Source organism: Nanorana parkeri, unplaced genomic scaffold (genome assembly GCF_000935625.1).
Source record: "Nanorana parkeri isolate BGI_ZX_2015 unplaced genomic scaffold, ASM93562v1 scaffold120, whole genome shotgun sequence".
In the NCBI taxonomy this organism is placed as follows: domain Eukaryota; kingdom Metazoa; phylum Chordata; class Amphibia; order Anura; family Dicroglossidae; genus Nanorana; species Nanorana parkeri.
Genome location: NW_017306388.1, coordinates 1,616,005 through 1,631,781, shown reverse-complemented (window position 1 = coordinate 1,631,781; position 15,777 = coordinate 1,616,005). Strand labels below are relative to the sequence as shown.

General features: G+C 44.9%; 1 protein-coding gene across 1 annotated transcript; it reads left to right on the top strand.

The window, feature by feature from the left end:
• The first annotated feature begins 9,587 nt into the window (after nucleotides 1–9,587).
• Nucleotides 9,588–12,953, top strand: LOC108784606 (translocator protein-like). The gene is made up of 3 exons (XM_018553461.1): nucleotides 9,588–9,769; nucleotides 11,296–11,434; nucleotides 12,780–12,953. The coding sequence occupies exons 1-3, from the start codon at nucleotides 9,588–9,590 to the stop codon at nucleotides 12,951–12,953; spliced, it is 495 nt and encodes a 164-aa protein (XP_018408963.1).
• Nucleotides 12,954–15,777: the final 2,824 nt, after the last annotated feature.

Below are 15,777 nucleotides of genomic sequence, written 5' to 3'. Positions count from 1 at the left end.
AAGGACCCTGATGGGATGAGCTGCATTAGATGGGAAATGAAGATAACGGCAATGTTACCGTTTTACATCGCAATGAAGGTCTCTTTGGGAGTCACAAACCAGCAAAACACTAGAAAAGCTTCTTTGTATTTTTCATACAAGAAAATATTAATGCCTTATCTTTGTATGTACACCAGTAGGAGGAACAATAAAGGAGTTCTTTTTGTTTCTATAAATTTGGGAAATACCATGAAAGTGTTTGGGCTGGTTGTTTTGTGTGCTGCAGGGCAATCCGAGTTAAAGCCCAACTCCAGTGTTCTTTAAAGGCTTCAACATAGCTACTAGAAGCTTGCCGAAAACCTTACAAATGCTTCACAAAAAGCTTGCTGTACACGCTGCTCTTCTACAAGCTGAAGCCCGTGTGGAGAAGGCCTTATGGTCAACTACAAAATTCTTACCCCTGCAAAATATATTGACCACCTTCGCACCTACAATTTGTATATTAACAGTCCCTGACACGATACTCCATGCCAAGGACACGTTAACCCCTTCGTGACTGACGACGTACAGTGTACGTCGCCAGCATCGGGGCTGTTTAAACAGACTCCCGGCGACTTTTGCCGCCGGGACTCTGTTTAAACTTGTAGAGCCGACTGTCGGCTTTACAACAGAAGCGATCCTGGCGACTTACCTGTCGCCAGATCGCTTCTGCGTCCCGAAGAAGGGGCCGCCCCCCCCGCCGGACACCCCCGCCGTGCTTCCCGGGCTCCGTTGCCCCTCCTACGGGCCCGGGACCGGCGATCTTTGTGTCCGCGGGGAGCTGGGGAGGAGGTCGACGAACTTCCGTTCATCGATCCCCTCCCCGTTCTATGGGACCGGGAGCGATGCAGATTGCATCACTTCCGGTCCCTGGGCTGTCAGTTCTGGGCTCCTGCAGCCCAGCTATAAGCTATTGAAGTGCGATCTGCACTTCAATAGCTTATTTCCAGTGTAAAGGTGACACTGAGGGTCTTTTGGACCCCCAGCATCACCTTAAAGAGGACCTGTCACCACCATCTGCTATTACATGGGGGGGCTTGCAAGCCCCCCCATGTGATAGCAGTCAAAGTAAAAAAAAAAAAAAACAGTTTTTAAAATTAAAATGAAATAAAATAAATCTAATAATAATTAAAAAAAAATTTAAAAGTACCCCGCCCCCGCGAGCACGCGCGTCGCCACGTAAACACGCGTCGGGTGCGCCTACGCATGAAAACGACGAACGCGCTACACATGTTGGGTATCGCCGCGCACGCCGGAGTGAGAGCAATAATCCTAGGGCCAGTATTTTGGGGTATTTCTAAATTGATGACCTGTGGGGGCTTTTAAAGTGTCTTTTATTGACTTTTTGGGGTACTGCAGTTTTTCGCCGTTTCACGGTCGCACGCAATCTGTAAACTGGGCATGTTGGGTATCGTTTTACTCGTTGTAACCTCATCTTTTATATTTCATTTAAAAAATGGGTAATTTGTTGTGTTTTGGGGCATTTAATTAAATTTGTCACTAAATTTTGGGGTTTAATAAGGAGTTGCGCTAATATTGCGCAACATAAAAATTTTCAACTACCACCATTTTATTCTATAGGGTCTTGGCATTCAGAAAATATATAATGTTGGGGGGTTTTACGTCATTTTCAGGCCTAAAATGTGGAATATAACATGGGTGCAAAAATTGAAAAAAGGGCCTCAGTCATGAAGGGGTTAATAAATGTTCTTCCCTTCAAAAGCAGTCAAATGCAGTTTTACCAGCTAATTACACCTTAGAAAACATAAGGAAGCAAAACCTTTTTAATAGGGATGTCCCGATCCCAATACTAGTATCGGCGGCTGCTGATCCCAGGCATTTTCACAAGTACTTGTACTCCGGAAGATGCCCCTATTAAGGCAGATACAGGCCCTTTATATTTTCGAACTGCAGCGGCTGGCCAAGTTCCCGTGCTTGTGGGGACCTCGGCAGCCTGCTGGGGACCTGCATGTAGCTGTCCATGGCAGTGCCTGTCCGGTTGAGAATCTAATTCTCCTTCCTGGCGCACGTACAGCCATGGATAGCCCCACACAGCACAGTACAGCCCCCGACACCAGCACACTCCACAGCATAGGAACTGCCCGCAGAGCCCTGCAGCAAGCCACATGTCGCCTAGGTAAGATCGGCACGCAGCCTGGTGAGATGAATTCTGCTGTGGGGACATGTATTTTATTTCTGGTGACATCTTTATTTAGCTCTGGGGAGAAACTGCCCTAAAATCATCAATCTGTGTTTAAAAAAAAAAAAAAAAAAAAGTCACATGTCCCTTTAAGAAAAAGTATCGGTAATTGGTTTAGACAAGTACCTGAGGGAAAGTATTTGTACTTGGTCTTAAAGTGGCATTGGGACATCCCTACTTTCTAATTACTTTATTCATGGGGCAGTTCCATGTTTCACTTGAAGACTTCATTGGTGAGATTTCCTTGCACTGTGTCTGCCCCTCCTACAAGTCTCAAATTAAAGGCCTGTTCCACCAAAGCTAATCAGTTTTGCTTGGCTGGTGGCAAGGTGAATCACACAATGACCTGTATGACTACAGAACTCCAGTAATAAGATCTCCTGTGTTTCCTCAACTGATATAGCCATTGCAAGACTAAATTATGGCATCATGCGTCTCTGACAGACACTTTACTATGTCTGAAACTCTAGGCAAACCACAAAATACACAACTGAAATCTATGTTTATTGTTTTACCTGCCAAATGATTTGGAATGCTGTACAGGCAGTCACCTGTCTGGCTGTGCAATGTGGAAAGCATGTGCAAATCACATGTAGTTTTTGGTTAAGCAAATCTTTCTGGTTCAACATCTCTTGTTCCTCTGTCACCTCTCCAGCTTCTTATTGGACAGTGAATCTGTATCATCATCTCTGTCCAATAACAAGAGAAGTGACCCAGGAAGTCAGAAAGATCTGTACACTGAAAATCATTGTGTAATAATCACATACTGTTAACAGAATACAATAGTTTTCAATGAAAGTGGTCCTTTTAATTACCTAAGTCCCAGGTAGCACGGGCATCGCCCATAGTGAGGTGGTAGCTCATTGAGGGTGTGCGGGTGGAGGGCAGCACACCCACCTAAAGCCCCGTTCACATTGAGCGATTTATCGCGCGGTAATTCCCGCGATGTCGTGGCAAATTACCGCGCGATATCGCTCTTCAATGCATTTCAATGGGGCAAAGGGTCATGCTGTCGCGGGTCGTGTGTCGCTACAGCAGGACCCTTCTTGGAGCGGATTTAGCCGCGATTTAAGCTTGCTCAATGCAAGCTTGAACGCGATATCGCGCAATATGCAAAACGCGTGACAAATGTGCGATTTGCATATCGCGGAGTGTGAATGGGGCCTAACAGCTTGGCTGCCCGCTGCTCCCCCCTTCTACTGGCCGCCTCAGGAGGCGAATAAGGTAGAGACGGCCCTGCCAATAGTATTTGACTAATCAATTTTAAAGCATGTGCCAGCCAGCTTCTGTGCTGGGCAGCCAAGTTCCAACACTAAGCCCAGCAGTTTATTCGATCAGCTCCTAAACTCCTGCTTCTGCTACACAGTAAGGTGCTCTCTAGCAGGCAGTGTAAACACAATGTGGGGAATTTATCATAGCAATTATGAGTATTTGAACTCTCATATGGTCGCATGGGATATATTTGCACCAGGTTTATGTTGCTAGTGTAATGTTCATAAATGAGATTAAATAGACTCCAGTAAAGAAGACTCGTAACTACAGGCAAAAAGCTTAACTGTCGCTTTTCATGGGGACTTCTTAAGTAGCGATTTTGTTTTGTTTGGTAATGCTCCAGTTTCATACAACCGCAGGACAAGTGCAGAAATGGTTATAATAGAAAATGGTTCAATAATAGAAATAATAGAAAATGGTTCAAGCTCTGGTTAAAACAGGCGCACAAATATATGTATTTCTTTGTGCATAATTGTATTACAAACCCTTGAAGACATATGGGGGGGAAAAAAATGCAATAAAATAGGTTTAAAAAAAAAAACAGGCGCACATATTAAAAGGAGCAGCTAAACAGATTTGCACATAAAAAATGATCTAAAGAGGCTACAACAGTTGCAATTGCGTTGATAAATTTCCTCTGTTGTTTTTACAAGGGATGTGATATGTCACTTGAGCAGAGTTGTCTTTTCTCCCCCCTGTAGTCATATTTTGCTATTAGAAGTGATCTTTTGCTATAGAGCTGCATGGAGAAGGGAGAAAAGGGTAGGTCAGGTCCATACCTGGAGAAGAAAATGGGATAATATATTTATTTAATTTCTTTTTTAAATCTGAAAAAATATTCTCTCTTCCCAACGTAAATGTCAAATTTATATGTGATCTTATTTTAATCAGCAGAATTTGTTGGTTATATTTTGGGGTGAATATCTGGAGCTGTGTAATTATATAATTGTTGGTTTGAGCAGAATTACAGAAAAAAAATGCATCGGCATCTACAATACAATGGCAGAAAATCCCCCTGTGATTACACGGATCAAACATGGACTGCAATACCTCCCTGTGGGTCTCTGGATGTAAGTGGACATGTATTTGCCTATAGCCACACACTTCTAGGTCCGTTTGGGTTCGTCGGACCGAACGGAAAAAGTTTGCATCCAGGTCCATTAATACTGAGCGGATGTGGGCGTCTGTATAAGTCAGGGGTCAGCAACCTTAAACACTCAAAGAGCCATTTGGGCCCGTTTCCCACAGAAAAGAAAACACCGGGAGCCACAAAACCCTTTTGACATCTAAAATGAAGATAACATTATATATATCGGTTTTTTACCTTTATTCTATGTATAGCATGTATATAGGTATGTGGGCTTAGTAACGCACTGGGCTTACCTGAGACCCCGCAGAGCCCACCTGAGAGTGACCCTGCAGAGCACACTATAGATCCTGCACAGCCCATCTGAGACTCTCTATGGTGGGCTCTGCAGGGCCTCAGGTGGGCTGGTCGCCGGGGTCCCTTTCCCTGTACCTCCTCCCAACTACTCTTACCTGATGCTGCTGGGACCTGGCCTCCTCCACCCCCTCCCCTGTCACCTCTGCCATGCCGCCCGTGGTACAGCTGATTCTCTAATACTTATGTAAGAGGCTGCCCAGACCCCTCACATGAGCACCGGCTGTACCCCCATGATGACGGTGTTCTATCAGAGTTTGTGACTACAATACAATGTGTGACCGGTGACGTGGTCTCAGATTTCAAAGTTATACCGCCCAGATTTGTGGGCGGTGGAATGTGTGACCGCCAATAGGTCAAGCATTCCAACGCATTCTCAGCTGTTCTAGGGCAGATCGGCATTGCAAATCGTTTGTGCAGGAGAATTGATCTGCCATGGAACAGCTGTTCGGTCCTGAAATGTCACTTCTATCTGACTTTGTGAGTGCAATCTCACATTCCACCCCACTCACAAGTCGGGTAGAAGTGACATGACAGGGAGCCGCAGCAGAGGGATGAAAGAGCCACATGCGGCTCCGGAGCCACGGGTTGCTGACCCCTGGTATAGGTGGTCATCTGTTTACATCTGGCCACCCTTTGTGATTACATGGGTCTGTTTTTCTTCCAAGATGGAGGGGGGAGAAATTGAACAGACATGATTGTCAGATATGTGATCTCCATTCTGATGCAAGATGGATCCCTTGCTGAGCTGGAGTGGACAGCATCCATGTGAATGGACCTTGAGGGTTTGTTTACACCAAATCCGGACCAGATCTGCACGAGTTTCTGCATATGCAGTGCAGTTCGTTTCAAAGCGTTCCGGGCCATTTTTTTAAAAAAACTAAATTTTTATGTCTTTTTTTTTTTTTTTTTTAGTCTAAAATGGGCTTTCAGTGTGTTCCATGGTGTTTGCATGTGTTGTGATACATTTGCCTGCGTTCCAGAGCAGAAAAAATAGGGCATGCTGCAGTTTTTCCACATGCTCTGGAATTGAACGCTGTGCTGTGAACTAGAGCCCAAAATAACATTGGAATACATTGGATGCATTTTTGATGTGTTGTGTAACTGCTCTGCACTTGGTGTGAACAAGCCCTTAGAAAGCACTTTGATACACTTTTGTGCTCTTTGCATTTGTGTCATTGTCATGGGATTGTAGACCCCACGGCACCCACAAACCTATAAAAAACCCATTAAAAAATATATAACAAAATAAATGGAGACTATACAACGGTATTAGTGGAAAATATTGGCTGCGGCCCTTTATTGGGGTTAAAAGCAAAATATATATTATTTATTTAAATTCAACAACACTCTTTAAACTTCAACCATAAAATATATACACACAAACTTTTAAAAACAGTTAGAACTTCAAACATAAATTAGCTCAGTCACCCAGACTCGAGCCATATTCATCACACCAGTCCAATATAACCTTAAACACTGTCCACCCACATATGTGGGCGACAATACCCCCCAAAAAGGGGTAAGTTGTGTTGAAGATCATTGCTGCTGAGGAGAGCTTCTGACTGAAAACATTTAAAGGTGAGTCCAACAGCTGATTGGATGTTTATTTTTCCCTCCAAAACTAGGTAACTAATCACAACCACCTTATTCCTGAGATCTTCCTAGTGACAGCAATCTCCAGGCAGAATTGAAGTGACATCTAGTAAGGGTAACCTGAAACAGACGAAATGGGGAAACCAGAAACAGCCCACAGAAAGTTCTAGAAAAGCTGTACCTTACTGTGACTAAACCTATTGTTAAATTAAATTAGTAAATTAAGTGGGGGCCATTATATATGTGGCCCTAACATTATTGCTACGAATCTCTGAACACCACCTTCAAAAGGTTATATTTTTCTTTGCTTACTGCAAACATCATTACAGTAAGCATTTACAATTGTATAACATTCAGCCTTGATAACATCTGAAAGCATCTATGTGCAAATTATGTTTTACAGAAGGGCCTGTGTCTGTGGGGAACTGGAATCTGTTTTATAACCTTCCTCAGTGACTTCTGTGTATGTAAATTCCAGGCACTCCCACGTGTTATATAAGCCATGACAAGGGTGGAGCTGAGATCTATAGAACTGTGCACATTGAACTCGTTCACTCATTTCTTGTCTCTTCTGCTGCTGCTGAGGTGGGTGCTGGGTCTCCCTTCCTAATAACACAACTCCTGTATTGTCAGAGGTTGCTATGATTTATTCCAAGTATTAGGATTTTGCATGATGATTTGCTGTTTAGCCAAGAAGCATCAGGAATTAGTAGATTCATATAAAGTGCATGATCTGTATAAATGATTCAAATATTTTTTGCTGCTGTAGGAGTTTTTAGTCTGATTTGGCTTTCCCTCGCACTGTTTAATAACATTTTTCAAATGTGCTTATGCAAACTTTTGGAAAGTTATGCAACATGTTCCCTACTGCCACCTACTGGTAATTTGGGTCATGTTTTTGCTTCTCTATACATCACTAGACACATTTTAGTTTGTGAAAGCCCTGCATTTTAGTAACAATTGCCATTTTCAATACAATTCTAATTTTCACCTTTTTTATTCTTCTTATTGCTGCTGATCTCCTGCATACACTTCCTGTCTACATGCAGTGGCTCCAGCCAGGGGCCTAACTAGAAATCACAGGGCGCCATAGCAAAAGTTTGTATGGGGCCCTGTGATTTCTAGTTATGCCCCTTGCAGAGCCCACCTGAGAGTGACCCTGCAGAGCCCGCCATAGACCCTCTATGGCGGGCTCTGCAGGGTCTCAGGTGGGCTGCACATCTCTTACCTGTCAGCGCAGTCCGCCTCCGTGGTCGCCGGGCCCCGCCTCCTCTTCCATCCCCGGGCTCTGCCTCCTCTTTCATTGTCGGATCCTGTCTTCTCCTCTATCGATGGGCGCTGCCTCCTCTTACATCACTTATATGCCATAGCGGGCCCAGGCGGCCCCAGAGGGATGCCCTGGCCGGGCCCCCCTCTGTGCCCGGGCCCCATAGCGGCCGCCTGGGTCGCTATGGCGATTGTTACGCCACTGGCTCCAGCATCAGCTGCACATCATTGTGTGACCATGGCTGCGCAATGTTTGCTGGCACAGCCACTTGTAGTCTCCGTCAGGGGCCTGTGTGGCACGGTGACAATGCACAACTGGGAGAAAGTTGTCACCCTATAACAGGAAGTGCCTGAACAAGGACCTTCATAGTAGGATTGTCAAGTATTATTTTAATCAAAGTTAAACAGCTCTTTGAAATTACACTTCTGTGTTAAAGCTTTTGTGAGACTTTAGTGAATGGGTGTAAATATACTACTAAAAAATGTGATGGAGATAAATAGGGAAGCTTCAATGGCCAACCTGAAAGTGCATACTGTGCGGCTGTCATCCTTTTCATTCATTCACGACCCTATAAGCTGCTGACTTAGAATAGTATGTGCATATCGGACACCTCAGCTTTTCTGGCTGTGTCCTTGCCATTATATACTCAATAAAAAATAAATAAAACTTCACAAATGACAGCACAGTTCCCCTTAAAGCTATTATGGCAGAAGACATGCAGATCATTATTTTATACTTGTCATGAAATACATAACAATTACTCTTATTAATTGCAGCCTGACACAGTTTATAGTTACTGCCGCGCAGATCTTTCTTCAGATATATGGCCCATTTCTATTGTCTTTTTTGATTTCTGTGTCTATGAAATGGAATAGCAAGAGCTATGAAACTGCACTGCCTTTAGCTGAGCAGACCCAGTGATGTGCAATGCATGCTGGGGAACTGCTTCAATCCAAAACCTGCATGTGAGAAGCACAGTGAACGTGTTCTGTTTCAGTAAATTGACTGTTTACATTCTTAGGATTGTCCACAGTTAATGATAATGCCAATTATATATAGACATGCAAAAAGATCATAGAGTTCAGGGGCGTCCCGAGGTCTGGTATCACCCGGAGCAGAGACCGGGTGACACCCGCCGTGACGTTATCTTATTGACGCCTGTCGGCGGCCATCTTAGTGATGGACGCCGGCAGAAAGAGGAGGGGACGTTCACCTGGCGGGATGAGGTATGCCGCCAGGTCCCCTCCTCTCTCCTGACACTGTTGGGCTCTTGGTCCATGACCAAGTGCCCAACTTTTTAGAGGGGGGTGACACCAAAATGACTGTCAGTCATTTTGGTGTCAACCCTCCAATGGTGGCACCCGGGTGCAGGCCGCACCCCCCTTGTGACGCCACTGATAGTTAAAGCACGCAAAAGGCTAGGGATGCCACCAGTCCGGTTTTCACCCAGGCAGTCCGGTTTTGGACTCGTGTCCGGATGTCCAGCCAGAGGACACAAGACACTCAGTGCCGACACTGGCACTCTAAATTTTCTGACAGATGCGGCTGCCGACATGCAAAAAGGTCAGTACAGAAACATTATAGAGTTAAAGCACACATAGGTATAATCTCTTGTTTCTGCTTTAACCAACAATCAGATGAGTGTCTGAAGAACAGTTGACTCTAACTTTCCATTGGAGTATGATAGAAATAAGGGGAGAATCTTCCACAGACAAAAAAAAGTTCCTTTCAAGTAGAAGGGTCATATTTACATTGACTGCATTTGATATTTCTATTTAGGAACTGGGAGAATAATGGCCCCTTCCTGGCTCCCAGCTGTGGGGTTCACCATCCTTCCATCGGTGGGAAGTGCAATTTTTGGGATCGGAACTGATGGCCAGATAAAAACTTGGTATGCCACCCTTCGAAAGCCAAGATGGTGTCCTCCTGACTGGGTGTTCCCCCCAGTGTGGGCAACTCTATACACGTCAATGGGGTAAGATATGTTGGTAGGCTAACTTGTTAGCCGTCATTTGTGGGAGGGATTCGCGCGCCCCACGGCGCTTAAAAGAGGGCAGGCGGATGCTACAGGGACGTGCGGGTCTTGAGTGAACCACATCGTGACGTCTTCGTCTAGCGGCGAAACTTCGTGCACTTCCGGGTCAGCGTGTCTACCAACATACACGCTTCGCTCAATGACCTGGCCAATACGGTACACGATCTGCAGTATAGAACAGAGACCTTAGAGAGGCAGGCTCCTGCGGTCCCGGAGCCCCCGACGCAAGACGTGGCCAGTACCACCTCGGTTATGCCGGGTACTTCCAATGCACTGATGCCCGCCAGCGCAGGTACGGTGATCAGTGCCCCTAACATCACCCCAGCACATTTTGTACCAGCCAATTTGAAAAAAGACATATTAGAGGGGAAAGACGTAAATCTGGCTTCCCTTCTGATAGCGGCGCATGATGTGACCGACCACAAGGCATTTGCCTGTGAGGAAGTCTCTGTTATCCTCAAAGCAAGGGACCCCAGGTTGAGTCGTAAATTGACTATACCAGAATTTGTGTTAGCATTTGGGGTGTTCAGAGACGTGGTATGCTCAGTAAGTCCCAATCGTAGGGAGGAGCTTGACTCGTATCTACACATAGTCATAAACTTAGCCTACAAGTATGGAGGCTTTACGTACTACGATTACCACCGGGCGTTTTCGGCAAAGGCTGCAGCTGGGCTTTCTCAGTTTTATCTCTCTATATATATATATATATATATATATATATATATATATATATATATATATATACATACATACATACATATATACACACACACACATATGTTGTATGTTGTTTCAGGTTTCCATTTCTGGAAAACAGGTAAGTGAATGCCTTACACAAATGTACCAATTCCAGTCCCCAGGGACTGCTAAGCCATTAGTGAAATATCACTGTGCCTCTTTTTTTTTTTTAACTGTCAGTCCCCCGATCACTCATATATCAGTTGTTTGGTAGATGCCGGAAAGCTAACCCCCGGACAGTCTCATATCTCTCAAGGTCTCGCTCAATGAGATCTTTGCATATGAGGCTTTGCAGACCTGATGTGCCCATTATGAGAGGCTCCCCTCATATTTTATAGTCAGTAATTACTGTATGTCAGGGAGATCACATAGTTGGAGCATTGAAGGCATATAAGAAGCCAACAGCTGACTCCACCTGTCCACCAGAATCCGCCTATAAACCAAATATCATTTCTGGTCAGTCTTTTTAGTCTAAGATTGAAGCACACTTAGGAAGCAAGTAAATCAGTCCATCAAATGCAGAATCCTTACTGTACAGTGATAGAAAAGTCCCCTAAAGGACCCTGTGCAGGCAGATTGAGCAGGGTTTTGGGACTGCCACTAACTGGAACTACAGCCTCTTGTTACCCCTTGCTAAAAAAAAAAGCTAGGTTCCCCATTTGGATGTCCCGGTGTATAGACTAAGGATCTGTTACCATTAAGCTGTATGACTATCCTCTCTCTTTTAGCTATGGATCATACCTGGTTTGGAAAGAATTGGGAGGATTTACTAAGGATGCAGTGGTACCCCTAGGACTGTATGCTACACAACTAGCACTGAACTGGACATGGAGTCAAGTGTTCTTTGGCGCCCACAAAATCAAATTGGTAATTATAATAAAACCAACAATTGTAAAATGTTGTGATACAGCAGAGCAACATGAAGCCAACTGTTCTTATATGGTAAAAGGCTTCTTCAATTCTAAGGGCTTGTTCACACCGAAAGCGTGGGTGTTCCAGAGCGGTAGCTGCTGGAACGCACCGCGATCGCTAAGAAACTTCCCCCCGCGTTCTGGGGCGGGATGGGGCGTGGCGTTGCATTGAATTCAATGGCACCGCTTCAACGCAGTGAGATCGGACGCGTGGCAAAACATTGCCAGCGTTCCGTTCCATTGCAAGCGCAAAAAATAGAGCAAGCCATATTTTTTGCGTTTGCAGTGCAGTGCAGTTTTGCCACGCGTCCGATCACACTGCGGGCGGGGGGGCGTGGAAGCAGTGCCATTGAATTCAATGCACCGCCACGCCCCCTCCCGCCCCAGAACGCGCGGGGGGGAGTTTCTTAGCGATTGCGGTGCGTTGCAGCAACTACCGCTCTGGAACGCACACGCTTTCAGTGTGAACAAGCCCTAAGATTCCCCTCCATAAAGCAACTGCATATACTCAGATTCGAGCTAGGCTGAAGGGAAGCCCTACATTTGGCATTCCAATATGGAGTCCAGCAACATCCACCAGGACCTTTTTATTGTTGTAAAAAGTGGTGTGAGCTGGGATACAAAATATAAACATATATTTGACTTGCACTCCACAGGCTGTTAAAGGAGAAGTATTGGGAGAGTAAAATATACTATCCCTAATACTTAAGCTGACCATGCACTGTTAATTTTTTTTTCTTTAACCCAAAAGCTGAACGAAAAAAAAAATAGACAAGGCTTACAAGCGTTGATGGAGGAATCCCTGCTGTTATCTTCGTATTGTCAGAATACCCAAAGTCAGCAGGTCATCGGCTGCTATCTCTGTTCCCTTGAAATTTTCCAACCAGCTCCTTTGATCAGCTGATCGAGGAATGCCGGTCAAAAGGGTGCCAATTGTGGCACCCGCTGTGCAAATTTCAGGCCAGTTCATCAAGAACTGTCCGGAATTAACATATTGTATGGCCTGCTTTATTAATTTATACATCGTCAGGATCCTTCCCAATTGCAGTGCCATTTGCTCCATCAGCAAATACATTTCCCCGCCCGCTACCTGCTGACTATGGGTGACATGAGTACATTAATAAGTATACTCCAGTGACCCATAAGAGAAGGAACGCCAAAAAAGCATTGGCTTTACCTCTCCCTTAAAAAAACAAAAACATATATATATTTGGGGTGGTTAATATCCAAAGGATGATTTATTTATTTTTGTATTATTCTAGTAGTAAAACCTTTCCATATCCTTAATTCTTCAATTCCAGGCATTCATTGAAATTATTTTATTGACCGGATCAGTCATTGCTACAACCGTGGCCTGGTACCCGATCAACAGAACTGCGGCTTATTTGATGTTCCCTAGTATTGCCTGGCTTACACTAGCAACAGCCTTGAGCTATCGCATCTGGAAGGACAATCCTAACTACAAGGAGGACTAAGACTTGGTTTAAATGTTTTGCTACTGTAATGCAACGCAGGAACCAGACCCTGAGCAGCAAAGGAGGAAGCATTGTATGTGTAATGGGGTGGCTACACTTACTATGGAAGAAATAATACTATATGTGGGTGGTGGGGGATAATCAACCTTGGGGGAACAATTGCCTCCTAGAGACACAACTGCTGTAATGACCACAAAACCTCACACAGACTACTGCACTGAAATACAGATGTAAAACTAGTGGGATTTTCTGTACTCATTCTAAAATTATTTTGTTGGAGTCCATTAAATAAAACAGGAATTAACATACAGTTGAGTTATACTGCTGCCTAAAGGAGGATTGGGTACTGGCAAACAGAAAAATCATAACACAGCCGTCAGTGTAATCCCTTCTCTACCCAGCATGCCTGTAGAAAAAAAGCATGAACAAAAATACATGGAAACGGTACCCGTGTCCCTCAATGGAGTCAAAGGAATGGATTTTACAAGATGTACAAAGAATCCCATTTTTCTTCACTTCATTGAGAGACGCGGGAATTCAGATACAGTTGGGACATGCAAAAGCATGTTGAGTGGGCAACATAGTAAAAAAAAAAAATACTATTAGACCTTACTAGTTGGGCTGAGGGCCGCCTGAAGGACCAAAGCCTTAATCTGAATGGATGAGCCAGGGCTCATATCTCTAAGCCTGATGAAGGGGACCCTGCGAGGCCCCGAAAGCACTTGCCAATGAGATACAGCTATTGGCAATAAAATATTTTTCTTTTTCATCTTATGGTGTGCTGGTGACATTTTTTCTATTGTACAAGGGTAGCCAAGACTGAAAATTAGCCCTCAGCCCCAGATTGGTGAGATGGGGACCACCAATGGACAGAGGATGAATATTAAGACAACCTAACACCCCTAAGAGACACCGGGGCCTTCAGAGGAACGCTGCGGACCTTGCCTAACCCTAACCACAGCCATTCTTCTAGGCAGCGCCTGTTTGCCCCCAAGCCCAGGGAAACATCGACATCTGTGGAGCAAGGGCCAGAAATTGTTGCGGAAATGCTAAGAGCATTTACCTGATTAAGGCAATGTATCTGGAGGGAGGACCTTCCCCAGGATGCTACTGATTAATCACACAGGTAAGACCAGTCTTTTGATAAACAGGCCCCACAAAGACTTCTGGATATACTTTGTGCCTAACAGAAAAAAAAGTCAAGCACTAAAATAGGTTTAACTTTTCTCAGCAGAACTAGAGAAAATAAATCTGAAATTTATTCAGAAGAGTCAATGCTCTACCACAGCCCCCTCCCTCCAGCTACAACCATCTCCTCTAGAGCCTTGGTTCTCAACTAGTGGGTCGTGACCCCGTATTCAGTGGGTCACCGCATGTCTTCCACTGCAGTAGGTGAGAGGCTCCTCGGCCTCCCCCTAGCGCAGCACTGTTTCACACCAAGCAGCCATTCAAAATATGCTGCCCGATGCCGAGTGTCAGATTGAGGTGGGGTGGGGTTATTGCCGCAGGGGAGCTCCATCTATACGTGCATTGCTTGCAGCTCCCTCGTGTGCCCTGTAGAAGTGCCTGGACTGACGTCACATTTTGGCTCCCGGCACCTCTACAGGGCACACAAGGAAGCGGTGCAAGCAATGCACATATGGATGGAGCTCCATCACAGCCCAGCAGCCCACACTGGACCCCAGGCTGAGGATCCACTCCAGTGAATAACACACCTTACTATGCAATTGCGCATCCTGGTTTGGGAGGTATGTTGCATTGCCATTCATTTGAATGGCACCACCAAACACACCGCCCACCCACAGTACGATCGACTGCACCAAAACGCACAGTACCGCAATGCTGTGCGTTCCAGTGCAGAGCAACTTGGGTCACGACTTAATGACCAAGGACAAATGTGGGTCCTGAGGTTACATAGGTTGAGAACCACTGCTCTAGAGGGTCTAGCTCCTCCAGCACTCACCTCTCTACATAACCTTATATGCAGCTGTAGGGGAAGAAGCAGTACTACAGAGTGTCACATACATGACAGCTCTAAGTCTGCTGGGGCTGTGGACATCATATACAAGACGCAGTTGCCCAGCAGAAGTCTCAGGACATCTACACAGATGTGACTTTTACAGGTAAATAAACATAATCCAATGGGAAGATTGTGGTTACTGAAATGAAGAATCTGGTGACAGGGTCTCTTTAAAGAAAACTATGCTAAAAGCAGCATACGTGATTGTTGAGTATTGAAGCCGGACACAGCCAAGGCAATCAGCATTTTCAGGAGGTCAGCACAGGTCGGTTCCAAATTTCTCATTACATGCAATAAATATATATGTCGGCACAATAAAGGAAGACAGTATTTATTTTTTCCAAAACGGAATCAGCAAGAAAACTGAAGTCAAATACATAGAGGTGATGCCGAACAGTTTTCCCTTAAACACCCCAACATTAAACAGCGTGAAATGCTCAACATTATGCTTCACCTCAGCTCTTTGTAACAAACGTTCTCCATGTTGTAGAAAGGGGTTGGCATCTGCATCCTGATTACATAAAGCGAAAGCCATGCTCCTCGCCATTGCAGCAGTTCTGATACCGTAATGAATCACATTTCAGGAAGTAGAGAACAAGATGGCTTCTGAATGGTTGCTATGGTTAGCACTCTTTGCTCCCTGCCTTGTTTTTGGAAGATGGTCATTTGCATTGCCCAAGATGTTCTTTCCTGCATCCTCCCATAGTGAGGAAGAATGAAAAAAACATTCTGTTGTCCAATCATCCCTCAAACACATTAAATCTTAGCAGGCTGGGGACCCCTCTTAGAACCACACATTGCTTT

What these genes read in the sequence shown, in the direction of transcription:
- LOC108784606 (XM_018553461.1), top strand. Translation starts at nt 9,588, where the DNA reads ATGGCCCCTTCCTGGCTCCCAGCTGTGGGGTTCACCATCCTTCCATCG. An exon ending in ACTCTATACACGTCAATGGG is followed by an intron (nt 9,770 to 11,295) that starts GTAAGATATGTT and finishes TCTCTCTTTTAG; the next exon opens with CTATGGATCATACCTGGTTT. An exon ending in GCGCCCACAAAATCAAATTG is followed by an intron (nt 11,435 to 12,779) that starts GTAATTATAATA and finishes CTTCAATTCCAG; the next exon opens with GCATTCATTGAAATTATTTT.